At 42.7% G+C, this 19,364-nt stretch overlaps 1 protein-coding gene across 3 annotated transcripts in view; it reads left to right on the top strand.

Annotated features, from left to right (window-relative positions):
• The window catches only part of LOC123772893 (uncharacterized), a 186,816-nt gene that overhangs the window by 156,195 nt on the left and 11,257 nt on the right, over positions 1 to 19,364 (top strand). For all 3 annotated transcript variants that reach the window (XM_069323232.1, XM_069323231.1, XM_069323230.1), the window contains 4 exons: positions 8,896 to 9,031; positions 10,316 to 10,474; positions 12,389 to 12,415; positions 13,082 to 13,182. In XM_069323232.1, coding sequence (XP_069179333.1) covers positions 8,896 to 9,031; positions 10,316 to 10,474; positions 12,389 to 12,415; positions 13,082 to 13,182 — 423 coding nt within the window. The remainder of the gene's footprint in view (positions 1 to 8,895; positions 9,032 to 10,315; positions 10,475 to 12,388; positions 12,416 to 13,081; positions 13,183 to 19,364) is intronic.

The following is a 19,364-nucleotide window of genomic DNA, read 5'->3' as shown; positions in this document are numbered from 1 at the left end:
AAGTTCCAGTAGAGAGTGGTGATAGTGAAGTTCCAGTAGAGAGTGGTGATGAAGCTCAAGTAGAGGATAGTGATGAGGGTTATGCTTCAATAGATAGTGACGATGGTGCTACTCCAGTTGATGGTGCTGATAGTGGCGTCTCACCAGAAGATAGTGATGGCGATATTTACGCTCCACTAGAGGATAGTGATGATAGCCTCGTTCCACTAGAGGGCAGCGGTGTAGAGGTCTTGGCCCCAGGAGGAGGCAGCGATGGTGACGCCACTAGCACAAGGCCTTGTAGTAATGATGACTACTACACAGGTGATGGTGAGGACCACATGACAACAGTGAATAGTGATGAGAACGACTCTCATACCTCGGATGATGGTGACACTGACCGCCCTCCCGTCAAAGGCTGTGCTAACGAAGACTACTACGACACGGAGAGCCCCGATGGTACACAGCTGGACTTGACAACAAGCGACGAGACCAACTTGACGGAAGCCAAGCTTGACGACGAGGGCGTCAGAGTGTCTAGTGAGACTACTGCTCCTGGGGAAGGCAGTGACGATGATGGGTACTTCCCGCGCACAGACAGTGCCAGCGAGGAAGTACAACCCGCAGAAGACACTGAGACACACTTGTCCAGTACCGACCAGGAACCACAATTGGTAGATGGAGAAATACGAGATTATACTGAAGAAGCGGACGATCCCTATTTTGCTATCGATACTATGGGGGAGGAGCAGCCGAGTGGGGGAGCGGACGATGGGTCTAAGACTTCCAGCAGTGTGGAAGACGAGGAAGTGCTGCCAGTCTTCGGAAAAGACGATGAAAGTTATGATTTTGGCGTCAGTGTACAACACTATACAACCCTAGAGCCTCTCCATGAGTATACTGATAGCCAGCCAGCTCCGGCAAGTCCACACGACGACGATATTTCAGAAAATTCCAAGATTTATCCTGTCAAGATTGGCGAAGAGTCGGTAGCTACCGGAGCAACAGCCGAGGAGGAGGGAGAGTATAGAGACCCCAGTGAAGGGCTCAACTTCACTACCTCCTTACCAGATGTACCAAGACAGGTACCAGGTGCTGCATCAGCTGATGTTAAGCTTCCCTTACCAGGTAACTCAGTCTTTGGTGGCATATGCAAGTTACACATTTGCTGCGAGAGTTACCACTGCATTATACCATGTACCATAGTTCTGTAGGTACCAGGTAACTACTTTTTGATGGCACATGCAACATGCAAATTTCCTCGGAAAGGTTACTGCTGCATTGTGACAATTCGTACCTTAGTTCTGTAGGTACTTCGTCCTGGTCGCTAAGTTCGCCAGGCGACCAAGGAAAGTCTTGTAAAGAGGACGACGTAACTCTCCTGATAGGCTGACCAGATATTTCGTGTTTGCAAGGTGTTTGCGTCTCTAGCGGAGACCACGCTATATGTAGCGACCAGAGCTTGACTCACTCAGCTTGGCTCTATATAGATATCAACTCTGCATTCATTATCTCCAGCATCTCCGCTCTTATCTTGCCTGTTGCCTACGTCTGGGCTGCTATAACCTCTCGCTCAGGACAACCATGTCCACCAGTTTTTAAATAAATCACTGAGTTTACACAACAAAAGCATGTTTCCCGTGTAATGCCCATTTCTGATTTAATATTGCACTCATTATTGATTGTATAACTTTCGCCGTGGAAAATTTGTCAAATACCACACTGGAAACTTGTTGGTTAATAAAGTATATGTTCGATATAATTTATTTGTAATTCCAGCGAGAACATTGACCGGTATTTCGAGCTGAACTCATCTGTTAATTTTAGTAAAAAGATATGACAGCATTTAATATACTTTCCTGTTCACGTGTAGAGTAAAATTTGTTACAACAGATAGTGACACGAGCAGTGCGTAAGAAGCAAGGCTGGGGCCAGATTCACGAAAGCACTTACGCAAATACTTACGAACGTGTACACCTTTCCTCAATCTTTGACGGCTTTGGTTACATTTATTAAACAGTTTACAAGCATGAAAACTTGCCAATCAACTGTTGTTATTGTTATAAACAGCCTCCTGGTGCTTCGGAGCTCATTAACTGTTTAATAATTGTAAACAAAGCCGCCAAAGATTGAGAAAAGATGTACAGGTTCGTAAGTGCTTTCGTGAATCTGACCCCAGGTCTCCACAGGAAGTGTTGTTGGTTAAGTGTTGAGGCGAACCTCTTCACTACTCTTGTGTACTCTTATCCATGATAATAAACGTAAAGCAGCAGTTTTCCCCTGTCTCATTGGTCTGGGTAGAGCGCGGTATCACCAGACAGTTTACCGTGGTACTTGGTACCAGTTTACCTTGGTACGTGAGCTCCGCGAAACACCTTTAGTGCATCGCGGCGCTCACTAGCATGTCCAGGCGCTCATTTGACTAACCATATTGGCTCACTCCACATTATGGAAGCCTCGACCCTCCACCACGTCACAGCGAGGTGTTGTGACGGCTTCCTCACACTTATCAAAATCCTAATGTACCCTGCACCACTAGGTCACGTCCAGGGGCCAGATTCACGAAAGTACTTACGCAAACACTTACGAACCTGTACATCTTTTCTCAATCTTTGGCGGCTTTGTTTACAATTATTAAACAGTTAATGAGCTCCGAAGCACCAGGAGGCTGTTTATAACAATAACAACAGTTGAATGGGAAGTTTTCATGCTTGTAAACTGTTTAATAAATGTAACCAAAGCCGTCAAAGATTGAGGAAAGACGTACACGTTCGTAAGTGCTTTCGTGAATCTGGGCCCTGGTGTCCAGATATCAAAGACCCGAACACTACTGCTGATTGGAAATGCGAACACGCATCCACTAGGCATAAAATGCGCTGCACAGGAGGACAGTTACTAGTACACAGCCTAATGCTGCACGTAGATGCGTTTTTCATTTTCAATAAGCGGTAAATTTCAATCAAATTTAACGTTTGTGTCCCTGAGAAAATTGGTGCAAGAATTCTTCTTCTTCTCTCTCTCTCTCCTTCCTTGCATAAGATGATCTCTCCTGCTTGCACAAGGTCTTAACTGTTCAACTAACATTACCAGTTGTTAAGACCGGTATTTACACGCACGTAACACTCTTGACTAACATTTGTTCGACGTTTTCGCTTAATTCGCTCACATCTGACCTGCTCCCTACACTCAGTCAGGATTCACAGAGCACTTACGACACGTACGTCTCTACTTCAGAGATCTGTGCCTCTTACAATCATGGCGAGTTAGTCGGTATTTACAAAATATTTTAAGAGCTTCAAAGCACTACGAGGTCGTCCTCATTCCAGGGTTGTTCTTGGTTACGGACGACCTCGTAGAGCCTCGGAGCTCGTAAACTATTTAGTAAACACAGCCTAAGTCGCCATGATCGAGTTAAGAACTGCGGATCTTGTAAGACAAGACGTAAGTGAATCGTGGTTCATTACGGCTCACTGGCCCCGGCTCCTGTGACCATTCTCCTATCACCCTCATTACTTCCCAATCACCCTCATTACTTCCCAATCACCCTCATTACTTCCCAATCACCCAATTAAACCTTAAACTTGTTTTGGCATGATATTTCTTAAAGTTTTATGGAGTTGGATTAGATTAAAAATACTTCTTAGCAGCATGCAAGATTTTTTCAAAATGCATTTAATTTTGTAATTATAATAAACCTAATTGCACATTTACGAATGTGGCGGCTTAGTAGTGTAGGCCTATATGGGAGGAGGCCTAGTTGTCTCAGATATTCCCAATGATTTTTTTAAAGTAGTTATGCTTATTTTAAAGGGAATTGATCTTAAAGTATATAAAGTCTTATATAATGCCCAGTGTTAAAACTACCTGATTCGACCACTTCTGAGATAATCACATTCACTTTTTAATTTGTTTCCATTTGGAGATTATATATATGATTGTGTGTGTGGGGGGGGGGGGAATTATACACTTGACTTTGTTTATATAAAGCAATATGTATGTGAGAGGGAAGTGTAACTTGAGTGTGTTCCTTAAGGGTCTCACCGCAGTGTAGTGTGGAGAGGTAAGGTGGTGACTCACTCTCAAGGTGGTGTCGTGTATTCCTGAGTATTACTCGTATGTTCCTGAGTGGTTGTGCTCTTCACACACACACACACACACACACACACACACACACACACACACACACACACACACACACACACACACACAGGCCTCGCGACTGAGTAGACAGCACTCTGGGGTCGTAGTACTAAGGATCATAAGAACATAAGAACATAAGAACAAAGGTAACTGCAGAAGGCCTATTGGCCCATACGAGGCAGCTCCTATTCTATAACCACCCAATCCCACTCATATACTTGTCCAACCCGTGCTTGAAACAATCGAGGGACCCCACCTCCACAATGTTACGCGGCAATTGGTTCCACAAATCAACAACCCTGTTACTGAACCAGTATTTACCCAAGTCTTTCCTAAATCTAAACTTATCCAATTTATATCCATTGTTTCGTGTTCTGTCCTGTGTTGATACTTTTAATACCCTATTAATATCCCCCCGGTTATGTCCATTCATCCACTTGTAAACCTCTATCATGTCACCCCTAACTCTTCGCCTTTCCAGTGAATGCAACTTAAGCTTTGTTAATCTTTCTTCATATGAAAGATTTCTAATTTGGGGAATTAACTTAGTCATCCTACGCTGGACACGTTCAAGTGAATTTATATCCATTCTATAATATGGCGACCAAAACTGAACTGCATAATCTAAATGGGGCCTAACTAGAGCAAGATATAGCTTGAGAACCACACCAGGTGTCTTGTTACTAACGCTGCGATTAATAAATCCAAGTGTCCGATTTGCCTTATTACGAACATTTATGCATTGATCCTTTTGTTTTAAATTCTTACTAATCATAACTCCCAGATCCCTTTCGCAATCCGACTTCGCAATCACAACACCATCTAGCTCGTATCTTGTAACTCTATCATCATTACCTAACCTCAGAACTTTACATTTATCAGCATTAAACTGCATCTGCCAATCCTTTGACCATTTCAAAACCCTATCTAGATCAACTTGAAGTGATAGTGAGTCCTCCTCCGAATTAATTTCCCTACCGATTTTCGTATCATCGGCAAATTTGCAAATGTTGCTACTCAAACCTGAATCTAAATCATTTATATATATTATAAACAACAGAGGTCCCAGGACAGAGCCTTGAGGCACTCCACTTACAACATTTTCCCACTCTGACTTGATTCCATTTATACTAACTCTCTGTTTCCTTTGGTATAGCCATGCCCTAATCCAGCTTAATATAGCACCCCCAATACCATGAGACTCTATTTTTTTAATCAGTCTTTCATGTGGCACTGTATCAAAAGCTTTGCTAAAGTCAAGGTATACAACATCGCAATCCTTACCACTATCAACTGCCTCAACAATGCTAGAATAAAAAGATAACAAATTTGTTAAACATGAACGGCCATTTATAAAACCATGTTGCGACTCAATTATTAATTTATGTTTTTCAAGATGAAGACGAATTTTATTTGCTATTATAGATTCGAGTAACTTTCCCACAATAGACGTTAGGCTAATTGGTCGATAGTTAGACGCAAGTGATCTATCTCCTTTCTTAAAAACTGGTATCACATTAGCAACTTTCCAAAACTCTGGCACTCTGCCTGACTCTATTGATTTATTAAATATGGTTGACAGTGGGTCACAAAGCTCCTCTTTGCATTCTTTAAGCACCCTAGCAAACACTTCATCCGGCCCTGGGGATTTGTTTGGTTTGAGTTTTACTATTTGTTTAAGAACATCCTCCCTGGTAACTGCTAAACTCGTCAACCTGTCCTCGTCCCCACCCACATAGACTTGTTCGGCTGAAGGCATATTGTTAAGTTCCTCTTTAGTAAATACAGATACAAAATATTTATTAAAAATACTACTCATCTCTTCATCACTATCTGTTATTTGACCTGTCTCAGTTTTTAATGGACCTATCCTTTCCCTAGTCTTAGTACGATATAACTGAAAAAACCCTTTAGGATTTGTCTTTGCTTGCCCTGCTATGCGAACTTCATAGTTTCTTTTTGCTTTCCTTATCTCTTTTTTAACATTTCTAACCAGTTGTACGAATTCCTGTTCTAAAGTGACCTCCCCATTTTTAATCCTTTTGTACCAAGCTCTCTTTTTACCTATAAGGTTCTTCAAATTCTTTGTTATCCACTTTGGGTCATTAGTATACGATCTATTCAATTTGTATGGTATACTACGTTCCTGTGCTTTGTTTAGAATATTCTTAAATAAGTTATATATTGAATCCACATCGAAATCCCCATTTAAGTCACCTATCGCTGGGTTCATGTCTCGCTCCAAGACCGGCCCACACCCCATACCCAAGCCTTTCCAATCAATTTGACCCAAAAAATTTCTTAGGCTATTAAAATCAGCTTTTCGAAAATCTGGCACTTTAACAGAATTTTCTCCTACTGGTCTATTCCATTCTATGCTAAATCTGATTTCTTTGTGATCACTGCTCCCTAGCTCACTCCCTATTTCGATGTCATTAATTTGCGTTTCCCTGTTAGTTAACACTAAATCTAAAATATTATTTTCCCGTGTTGGTTCCTTAATGTGTTGCGTAAGAAAGCAATCGTCAATTAATTCTAGAAAATCTTCTGCTTCACTATTCCCTGTTTTGTTCAACCAGTTTATTCCGCTAAAATTAAAATCACCCATGACATAAATACTGTTAGATCTAGATGCTCTAGATATTTCATCCCATAGATGCTTTGCTTCCATTCTGTCTAAATTTGGTGGCCTATATATTACTCCTATTATAATATTATTAGCTTTTTCGTTTAATTCAATCCAAATAGTTTCTGTGTGTGGCTCTGTTTTGATTCCCTCTTTGAGACTACATTTCAAATTGTCCCTAACATATATGGCTACTCCACCTCCTCGTCTAATATATCTATCTGTGTGAAATAGTTTAAATCCATATATTTGATATTCAGCTAATAGTTCTCTATTTTCTACATTCATCCACGTTTCGGTAAGTGCAATAATATCTATTTTTTCTGTGCAGACAAGAGCATTTAATTCGTTAATTTTATTTCTTAGACTTCTACTGTTAGTGTAATATACCCTAAGTGAATTGTTATTTTGCGGACCTTCTCTTTCCCTGATCGTTTTGCCAATTCCTTTCTCCCACAAACACATACTTTTATTACCTCCTTCCTCCAAATCAATTCCCATACCTCTATCTACTAACAGTTTAAACCCAAACAAACACCTCTAACCACTTCTTCTAGCGAGTTCGCAACAGCAACAACCCCAGCTCTCGATAGATGCACCCCATCACGAGCATACATTTCATTTCTTCCATAGAAGTGTTCCCAGTTGTCTATGAAAGATATTGCATTTGATTTGCAATATCTTTCCAGCCGGCAATTGACACCAAGTGCCCTCGATATCCATTCATTTCCCACTCCCTTTCTTGGAAGAATGCCACATATGATCGGGATTCCTCCCTTGCTCCTAACTAACTCTATGGCTGTTTTATACCTCTGAATCAGTTCCTCACTCCTGACTCGACCAACATCATTTCCTCCCACGCTAATGCAAATAATGGGATTGTTCCCATTACCAGCCATAATATCATTCATGTTGTTTATAATATCACCAATGCCAGCTCCGGGATAGCAAACCCTTAACCTGTTCCCCCTATCTCTAGCACAAAACGTTCTATCCAAATACCTTATCTGGGAATCTCCCACAACTAATGTTTGCTTAGGTACTTCCTTTACTTTCTGAGGGGCCTGCGCTTCCTTTCTCTTCGTTGCTTTCCCTTTTGCGCGATCCACAGTCTCTCCACAGCACTCGTCCTCCAAAACGTCAAATGAATTTGAAGTTGCTATGGCGTTTGAAGGCGGCTTTATCAAAGTCTTCTTAAGGCCCCTGTCTTTCGCAACTCTCCAAGACGAGGTCCCTTTACTGCTGGTCTCCTCCTTCGTTACTTCTCGTAGTTTTTTAAGCTGACGCACCTCCTCCCGCAGAGAGTCCAGCTCTGTCCTCAGGGCTCCCACTAGAGTCACCAGGTCCTTCACTACAACTTCCATATTGCTATAACAACACTCAGGAGCTCCGGTTAACACAACCTCTCACTGTGACTTCTGAGTACTGTGTGTATGATCCGGGTTCGATCCCCGGCAGAGCCAGAAACAAATGGGCAGAGTTTCTTTCACCCTGTTCGCCTAGCAGTAAATAGGTACCAGGGAGTTAGACAGCTGCTACGGGCTGTTTCCTGGGGATGTGTGTTTATGATTACACCTAGTGCCGCCACTGCCTCTCCTGTCACCACCACACCTGTAACCACCACACCTGTAACCACCACACCTGCAACCACCACACCTGCAACCACCACACCTGCAACCACCACCACCACAACCACCACCACCACAACCACCACCAACACATCAGCTGTAACCAAAGTACCTTACACGTGGTGGCAGATGAGAAGTGGTGGTTGCCACCACCACACCTGTTACCAGTCCACACTTACACCGCCACCACAACTACCACCACACATCTACCACCACACTACACCTACCACCATTCCAGAAACCCCAAACCTATCACCCGCCCTCCTCGTGTTTCGCTAGCGACAGAAAAGTGTATTGAAACCATCTTCTTCGTGTGTCTGGCGGGAAACTCACATTTCGGACGTCGGGCAGCTCAGGCAACCCCGTGTGAAGGTCTCTCTACCGAGGACACCATTACTGACTCTGAGAGGGACAAGGGATACGATCACCCCAAAACTTTCATTAATACTACCCTTAACGTTGTAAATATTAAGGCTTGGTATACCTGTATATCTGAGAGTTACTTCTGGCTCCTACCGACAGACTTCGAGGAACCGACAGTGGGCGCGGTGATGGAGGAGACGAACCCCATCCTGTGGACGTGGTTCATCATCGCCGTCATGGTGGCTGTCACTATGATCTGCATCGTCTTCTTCTCCATGTGGGTCTACAGTCAACGGTAAGTTAATTGTGACGAGAGAGGGATAAGTCAGTGTGACTGTCGCAGTCACTGGTAAGACCTGTACTTCCTTTTTGTCTAATTGTAATTCTCATTTTCTTATATGAAGATTCACTTAGTCTTCTTGTGGGTTAGACTGTTCTTGCCCTCGTCGATATCTATATCTAATGGTGTTATAATGACGTTATTTCTTTGGCTAAATGTTAGTTGGAGGACAACGTTCCCGCTGGCATCAGGTGGAAGACGCTTGACATAAAGCAACCCGTTCTCGCACTTTCGTATAGTCAATATTGACTTATTAAATAAGTGCATATGTGACATACTAATTTATTGGGAATATTTTAGTTTACCTTGAAAAGCTTCATAGAAAACACCGACCTTACCTAACCTTCTTAGTATGTTAAGATAAGCATCTTATTGCTTCGTAATTACAATTATTACTTAACCTATTATAGGTATAGGTATATTTTTAACCTATTATAGGTATAGGTATATTTTTAACCTATTATAGGTATAGGTTAAGTAATAATTGTAATTACGAAGCAATAAGATGCTTATCTTAACATACTAAGAAGGTTAGGTAAGGTCGGTGTTTTCTATGAAGCTTTTCAAGGTAAACTAAAATATTCACAATAAATTAGTATGTCACATATGCACTTATTAAATAAGCCAATATTGACTATAAGAAAGTGCGAGAACGGGTTGCAACGGCATAGGCTCGAACTCTTATCAAGGCCCTTGTGGATTTGTTCATTTGATATATCACATCATTGTGATTTATGTTATTATTATGCAGGCGATGAGTCACAATAACGGGGCTGAAGTATGTTGACCAGACCACACACTAGAAGTTGAAGGGACGACGACGTTTCGGTCCGTCCTGGACCATTCTCAATCGACTTGAGAATGGTCCAGGACGGACCGAAACGTTGTCGTCCCTTCAACTTCTAGTGGGTGGTCTGGTCAACATACTTCAGCCACGTTATTGTGACTCATCGCCTGCACACACAAAGTAAAGGGATGAGGCAGCTCAAGCTATTCTCACCCCGTTCAGTACATGGTGTTAATACATACACAGACACACAGATCACACTAACGTGATGCATCAAATGAACAAAATTTGTTCGGCTCGTAGCTCAGTCGATTAAGGCAGTGTCTGGGATGCTCCCGGACGCAGGTTCGAATCCTCGTCACGGCCCTTGTGGATTTGTTCATTTACATACATAGACACACATCACAAACAATGAACATATTACCAAAATTAACGAGTGGTGTTTGATGCAGGTTGGCACGGGTGGCGGAGCTTCGCGCGGCTCTGTACGAGGGATACGAACCCGCCCAGCCTGAGCCCGTCAAGAAGGAGATCGATGTGGAGGCCGCCAAGCTCCCGCCAACCCAGGAAGACGCTGTTGAGGACGAGATGACGGCCAATTACCAGCGGAAGTAAGTCTTCGCCTTGCTGCAGCTGCCGCCGGGGTCCAAGAGGCATTAAGGTCCACATAACAGAGATATTTGTGTCTGGGTGGGACAGTTAGTCTACTCCACACTCGGGGGAAACACAGGTGGAAGTTCAATAAAAAATGTCAGATGTAAGAAAGTGCTTACATGATCAGGCAAGATAAGGAGGCAGTAGAAGCCACATTCATTTACAGTTTTATTGGCCTCATTGTACGTCCCTGTTCTCTACACCGACTCATTGTACGTCCCTGTTCTCTACACCGACTCATTGTACGTCCCTGTTCTCTACACCGACTCATTGTACGCCACTGTTCTCTACACCGACTCATGTTTCATCTCTTCCTCTTGGGTTCATTGTTTCTCAGATGATTTGGTCATGGTGTAAGTCTCTGCCATTACCAGGAACTTTGTTTACAGTGTGTGGGCTGTGTCTGTGACTCGTAGAATATCCAAGCATGCACTGTTAGTAAGTTCATATTCTTGCCTCGGTCTTCTGGGGTTCTCTTGTGATTATATATTACAGCCACGACCACTTTCTCACAATCCAATGAAAGGATTTCCACAATAGAGTTCCTGTAGCTCTCTGCCTCCTCAAAAGAAATCCCTTCTAAGATCCAGGTTTTCTTCACTAGCAGTGCCACACCACCTTCTCTTTTCTGTACTCCTTTCTCATTATTTGATATTCATTTGGAAATATTGCATTGCTAATCATATTAGTTTTGTCTCTACTAATGCTATTACATCAGGGTCCGTTTCCTCAGTCCTTTGAGTTCATCTGCTTTATTTGACAATACATCAGCATTGGTGTACCAGATCTTGTCTTTAGTGTTGTATTGTGCTGTCTAGTTCCCAACCAAAGTATTGGGGTAATGTGAGAGGAAGTAAGGATGGAGATGCATGTTAGATTTCTGGCATGCTTGACCTGGGGGGGGGGAGGATTTGGAAGTGCTCTGGGTTTTTGGTCATTGTCAGTTGGTGGGAGCTAATTCCTTCTACTTTGAGGCTCTGACTGCTCGTTCATCATGTTACAATTTGTATGTTCTCGTACTGCAGTGTTGTGTAGTGTGGGTGTTGCTCTCCCGTCTCTTGTTTCGCTCTCTCCTCTCTTTATTACTTCTCTCTCTTCTTCCTCTTCTGTGTTCTATCTCTTTTATTTCCTCCTTGCTCATGTCATTTTCGAGGTAGACCCCTTTCAATTACCCTCAATTGTTTTGAGATATCGTATTAGGTTCGTTAACATTCTTGGAGCTGCTTCATTCATAAATATCAGTTTCATTGGTCTAGTTTGTTTTCTCGTGATATGACCCCAGCCTGTACATTTATAACAAATCTCTTTCAGCGTCGCCCTCTCAGGAGCTGCATAACTGATTCTCTCTCCAGTTGCATGCTGTCTCTCTTGGTTTCTGCTGGTGTGTGTGTGTGTGTGTGTGGTATAGGGAGAGTCATCGAGCACACACACTCATGTAGGTGAGCGTGGCTGGCACCATGTGCATTACTCCACCCTCACTGCCTCGCTTCTGGTGTATATATATAGTGCACCAGGGCCCATGGTGCTCAAGGCTCACCCCAACGTGTTGTACAGTCTCCCTCTGTCTCTGTGTCTCTCTGTCTCTGTGTCTCTCTGTCTCTGTGTCTCTCTGTCTGTCTCTCTCTCTCTCTCTCTCTCTCTCTCTCTCTCTCTCTCTCTCTCTCTCTCTCTCTCTCTCTCTCTCTCTCTCTCTCTCTCTCTCTCTCTCTCAACATGTATACCACACCCATCAAATATTACTATTACAACGTCACCCAGGCAGCGACAAAGTGACAGACGTGTTAAGATAACCTTGGAGCTGTTGATCACAGCTGCCAAACATTGTCACTATAATGTTCTCTCATTTCCTTCATTGCACGCCGCACCACCAGAGAGAACCGGAGGTCTTGGTACCACGTGTGAGTATCCTGCTCTCACACTACTCACTTTATCTTACTTTCTACCTTATCTTTATTCAGTTTTACCATTTTTCTTCCGTTTTCTATTTGTGTTGTTTCACAGTTAATTATTTATTTTTAGGTTTTCCTGTATTTGTGCGTGTTAATCTGGAATGAAGGAATGATTAGTGTTTGGTGTAGGAGTGTTAGACGTGGTGAGGGTAGCAGTGAGGCTTTGATTACACAATAGTACATTCAGATGTACAGATGTATGAATAACTAAGGTGCTGGTCACAGTGATTCAAGAATAACTATGACCAGCACTGTAAATAGTAGTAGTAATAAATGCATTAGTAGTTCTGTAGTGATGGAAGAAGTAGTAGTCTATGAAGAAGCCCAAGCTGCTATAGCTGATGAAGCAGCACAATAAATTATATACACTTATAAATAAATGTATAATGTACAGTTATATTTAGTACGGTAGACGGCTTTTTTAGACGGTAAAAGGGGCTTAGCGGACAGCGCGGCCAGGTACAGGTACAGAGATTCCATCTAGATGTTGTAGCTGGGAGATCTCATATAGTTATAACTGTATCCTGTATCCACACGTGTACCTGGAGCTGTAATGTGGGGCGAGGCGGGGACCAGCAGCTGGAGCACGTGTCTCAGACTCTCTCTCACTTGCAGGCAACTGGCGGCAATGATGAAGCGACAGGAAACTGTGCAAAGCGTCGACTCATTCGCGTCCCACGATGACGACTTCGCTGAGTATGGGGACGAGAGTATGGGTGAGTCTCCCCTCTCTTCTGGCGCGTCGCACTATCCACAAGCCCCACTCTCTTCTCCAACACTATCCTGGCCCCCTCTCACTATCCACAAGCCCCACTCTCTTTTCCAACACTACTCTCCTGGCTATTCTCACTATCCACAAGCCCCACCCTCTTCTCCAACACTTCTGATTTGATGCCCAGACCACACACTAGAATGTGAAGGGACGACGACGTTTCGGTCCGTCCTGGACCATTCTCAAGTCGATTGTGAGACTTGATTGTGAGATTGTGAGACTCACAATAGACTTGAGAATGGTCCAGGACGGAGCGAAACGTCGTCGTCCCTTCACCTTCTAGTGTGTGGTCTGGTCAACATACTTTAGCCACGTTATTGTGACTCATCGCCTGCACTTCTGATTTGATTTTCTTCTACAACTCTGTTCTCTCTCTAATATATTCCTTATCTCTGTTATCTAACACTTTATACACCCGTGTCTTGCTTGACACTTCTTTTTGTTTAATATGTCTTATTTAGCATTTGATCTTATTAAATAATTATCTCTTCTTTCTCTAATGCTTTTCAGTTAATATACATTCAGTCAACATCTCTTTAATGCACACTTTTGTTCCTCGAAATTTGCTGACTATTGTATGTGATAATCCCATAGTTCTTGTTGAACAAATTTATCTCGTGTATTTAACACCGTTATTTAACATCCTGGTTCCTCACAGGTTGTTATTAATAGTTAACATCTATTGCATAACTTATTTCTTGTTTAAAGAAGTTTCTATTATTTAACACATTTCTCTTGTTACTCTTCTCTTGTTATTCTCATGTTAATGTTTGGTAATATATAAATAACAGCTTTCTGTCATGTTTTTATTGACTGTCAATATACAGGCTGTATATATATATAATATATATAATATATATATATATATATATATATATATATATATATATATATATATATATATATATATATATATATAATAATAATAATATGACAGTGTCAGACCACGGAGGAAAATTGAAACAGGAATTTCCTTAAGTACTTTCGTATATTAATACATCTTCAGAAGGAGTCGACTCCTGAAGGAGATGTATTAATATACGAAAGTACTTAAGGAAATTCCTGTTTCAATTTTCCTCCGTGGTCTGACACTGTCACATTTTTAATCACGTGTTTATTTTCGTGATTTACACAGATATATAATATATATGCGTGTGTGTGTGTGTGTAACACCTTTATTAATAATATTTGACATTGCGCGAATCACTAATCGCACTTTTAAACTCCGAGTGATAGGATATATGACCACGAGTAAAATATATTTATGCTAACATATATCTAACATATCCTAACATCTATCCTAACATATACCTAACATATCCTAACATGGTCATATATATGGTCATATATCCTAACACAAGTCAAAATAAACGTCTAGAATTAAATATTAAATAAATGATCCAAGGTCTACTTCGTAACCTTCTTAAAAACATTAACACTAAAAATTAAGGCGCTCCTAAGTACACACACAAGATTTGCTGAGTTGTCGTTTCGACATAATTAGCATATTGCGCTAGGAGGCCCTCTAACAATGCTTAGCAGCCGGAGACATCACATCTATGATGTGGTTTGAGCGAGCGTTGGTTTGTAGATGTGGTTTGTCGACTTGATTTGGTTTATACAGACGGTCCCTTCTGGGAGGCGCTCATAAAGTGTTCATACATTCCTGTTGACCAGACCACACACTAGAAGGTGAAGGGACGACGACGTTTCGGTCCTGGACCATTCTCAAGTCGATTGAGAACGTCGTCGTCCCTTCACCTTCTAGTGTGTGGTCTGGTCAACATATTTCAGCCACGTTGTGACTCATCGCCTGCATACAATCCTCTTTTTATAGATTTGTCGGTTATACCGCTCACTGGCGAGTAGTAAATTATATTTCTTATATAAGTCGACATGATGGAGAGAGGTCCTGAAGTGTCCAGTGATCCACTCTTGATTTTTAATACACTGCTGGAATTTATGTGCTTCCGGAATTACTGTGAGTATAGGTACCATGGGGACCAGTACCTCTTGAACCAGTACTATACAGGTCCCACAGAGACCAGTACTTCTTGAACCAGTACTATACAGGTCCCAGAGACCAGTACCTCTTGAACCAGTACTATACAGGTCCCACAGACCAGTGCCTCTTGAACCAGTACTATACAGGTCCCACAGAGACCAGTACTTCTTGAACCAGTACTATACAGGTACCACAGAGACCAGTACCTCTTGAACCAGTACTATACAGGTCCCACAGAGACCAGTACCTCTTGAACCAGTACTATACAGGTCCCACAGAGACCAGTACCTCTTGAACCAGTACTATACAGGTCCCACAGAGACCAGTATCTCTTGAACCAGTACTATACAGGTCCCAGAGACCAGTACCTCTTGAACCAGTACTATACAAGTCCCACAGAGACCAGTACCTCTTGAACCAGTACTATACAAGTCCCACAGAGACCAGTGCCTCTTGAACCAGTACTATACAGGTCCCAGAGACCAGTACTTCTTGAACCAGTACTATACAGGTCCCAGAGACCAGTACCTCTTGAACCAGTACAACTTTATGACTACTAAAAGATACCTAGTAAGCTAAGGTCATTTATTTAACATATTATAATAGTTGTAGAGGCGCGTCTGGGTTCTGACTGTTAGTGATTTGCGGAATGTCACCCGTGTATATATGTACTGTTCATATATAATCATATTTCATATATATAACATAATGAATAAAAGGTAATATGTTAAATGCTATTGCTTTTTTTAGAATTACAGTAAGTTGTGTTACAACCCGTTCTCGCACTTTCTTATAGTCAATATTGACTTATTAAATACGTGCATATGTGACATACTAATGTATTGTGAATATTTTAGTTTACCTTGAAAAGCTTCATAGAAGCTTCATACTAAGAAGGTTAGGTAAGGTCGGTGTTTTCTATGAAGGTTTTCAAGGTAAACTAAAATATTCACAATACATTAGTATGTCACATATGCACGTATTTAATAAGTCAATATTGACTTAAAGAAAGTGCGAGAACGGGTTATTGTATTAATAATGTTGAGTAATACTAACAATATTGACGTTCCTGTAGTCGGGCAGACGGAGACCTTAGTGTAAAGGGTAGGCAAGAGGACCTCTTGGTCTCGTACACTTGTTGTAGCTGCCAGCGCTCTTCTCCTCTTGCCTAGTAGTGGCTTTGTAGAGTAGCTGTGTACTAGTACACTGCTTGTCTGGTAACTCGGTGGTGGGGGACTGCTTCTCTCCGTGCAATGGTCTTGGAACAACACGGGGAAAACGGCCTGTTGTACTGTGATGTGTATGGGGTCTTAAGTCCCGTTTAACGGCAACTTTAAGTTCTTAATTGCAAGAGTAAGAGAGTTGACCAGACCACACACCAGAAGGTGAAGGGACGACGACGTTTGTCAATCCTGGACCATTCTCAAGTCCCCAAGTTCTCAAGGTGGACTTGAGAATGGTCCAGGACAGACCGAAACGTCGTCGTCCCTTCACCTTCTAGTGTGGTCTGGTCAACATACTTCAGCCACGTTATTGTGACTCATCAGCCTTTCAGGAAGCTAGATTAACTGTTAATATGTTGTTCAAAGTGTGTTCAAAATTAATTTTTGAAGGACTTGAATCTAATCATTTAGCATCTCACGCACTTATGTTACAGGCGATCTACCTTTACGTAAAATTCTGAATTTACTTTTAAATTATTTAAAGTGAATTGCAAGCTAGCCATGCAACTCATCTTAGCACTTACTTGAGTAACTCAATTTATCAAAAATTGAAATCAATTTTGTCTACAAAACATTGGATGTGGATCCATAAGCATCTAAGGTACAACAGAAAGTTATTTGGTTTTCACTGAAGAGCTCCGTGGGCCCCTGGCTAATGGTAGGACCATGGGTACTGGAGGGCCCCCCGGGCTAATGGTAGGACCATGGGTACTGGGCCCCCCCCCGGGCTAATGGTAGGACCGTGGGTACTGGAGGACCCCGGGCTAATGGTAGGACCATGGGTACTGGAGGGCCCCTGGCTAATGGTAGGACCATGGGTACTGGAGTGCCCCCCGGGCTAATGGTAGGACCATGGGTACTGGAGGGCCCCTGGCTAATGGTAGGACCATGGGTACTGGAGGACCCCGGGCTAATGGTAGGACCATGGGTACTGGAGGGCCCCCGGGCTAATGGTAGGACCATGGGTACTGGGGGCCTCCCCCCGGGCTAATGGTAGGACCATGGGTACTGGAGGACCCCGGGCTAATGGTAGGACCATGGGTACTGGAGGACCCCGGGCTAATGGTAGGACCATGGGTACTGGAGGGCCCCGGGCTAATGGTAGGACCATGGGTACTGGAGGGCCCCGGGCTAATGGTAGGACCATGGGTACTGGAGGGCCCCGGGCTAATGGTAGGACCATGGGTACTGGAGGGCCCCCCGGGCTAATGGTAGGACCATAGGTACTGGAGGACCCCCCGGGCTAATGGTAGGACCATGGGTACTGGAGGACCCCCCGGGCTAATGGTAGGCCTCTTCCCTGCTGGTCACCAGGCTAATGGTCCGTCATTAACACCCGCGACAACCCACCAGTTATTACTGATCTAGTTAGTGTCTTCACGCCTGCTATACACCCTCGCTCCTCTGCACTATCACCTGTCCACCTTCTGCCTCATACACACTCAACACTGCCTAAGTACAGCAGCAGCAGATGTGTACAAATGTTCTCCCTGTACAGTAACGATACTTAACAAACGCTCTAAGTCTGCACTGACCATTTTTGGCACCTTTTAACCCAATTTTAATCCAAGTTAGTTAACTAAAGTTTAACTTGATTAGACAATTATTCCAGCTCATGGTTTGGTTAAAGGTTATTAGCCTCTGATGGGTGATTTAGACCACCACAACTCCATAGTGACCAACCAGCAAGTATACTTTAGTCCTGGACTAAACTGATTGTATATGCACCGAGAAGCGGGAATATCGTTCATGTAAATCAGTTTTCTCATAGATCTTCCTTTTACATATCTGCCTGCAAACATCAGATATGTAAAAATATATGTACATATCTGACTTGAGTGGAGGAGGCTTCAGGACGCCTAATGCAGCAGTAGAGTGCACATATGTCGGTCACCTGGCGACACACCTGGCGACACACCAGGCGGCATACCTGGCGGCATACCTGGCGGCATACCTGGCGACACACCAGGCAACACACCTGCCTCTGCTCCAGTTTGCACGTAGCCTGTTGCATGTTGCACTAGTTAAGCTGGTAGTTAGCGAGGCAAGTTATGTGTAATTAGATCGTGTTCAGCAGATCACTTACGATAATATTCAGATTTGATGTTAATACTTGTGTTCTTCAGGTGTTCTTCAGGTGTTCTTCAGGTGTTCTCAGGAGCATTTGTCCTGTGTTTTATTTCTTCAATATATCATTTTCAGTTAACCAAAATATATATAACATTACAATAATTAAATCAATATTTTAAGGCACACGTGTACACTTCCATGTTATAAATTAAGCAGAAATAATAATGTTCACTAAAGTATTATTTTATATATATTTTCCATTTAACAAGTTTTGTATGAATATATAATAACTCTTGTAGTGGTACAGTACTTGTGCTGTACCACTACCGTGTACCGTGTGTACCATCGCTGTGGCTGTACCACTACCGTGTACCGTGTGTACCATCGCTATGGCTGTACCACTACCGTGTACCGTGTGTACCATCGCTATGGCTGTAACCTTGTAGTAGTAGAATGCTTGTGCTGTATCTACAAGCACGGTCGGCTTCCCATTCCTTGACTTATCGCTACAAGTGTCGAGTTAAGACTTTTACCAGCTGATCGTAGGAGTCTACAAGCATACAGTGAACAGTCTTAAGTCTCTCGCTACCGCCCGCTGCTCCTGTATTTCCACAGCTTTACAGGTACAGCTCACTAGCTGTATCTTTTAGCGCTGGCTTGCCGATAGCTGCTCTAATCTGTCTTTTACTTATAAATCCATGCCTGTTGTGCGATATATTCCAAAACGAAGATGGTCATCAGGTCCTAGATTTATGTTACGTAGAGATATTCATCTAGAATAGTGCCTACTGTTGCTATGGTGAATGATACTTATGGTGAGGTGTCACC

This window comes from Procambarus clarkii, chromosome 12, assembly GCF_040958095.1.
Source record: "Procambarus clarkii isolate CNS0578487 chromosome 12, FALCON_Pclarkii_2.0, whole genome shotgun sequence".
Lineage (NCBI taxonomy): Eukaryota > Metazoa > Arthropoda > Malacostraca > Decapoda > Cambaridae > Procambarus > Procambarus clarkii.
The sequence above is the reverse complement of the archived record's forward strand: the minus strand, read 5'-3'. Positions and strand labels throughout refer to the sequence as shown.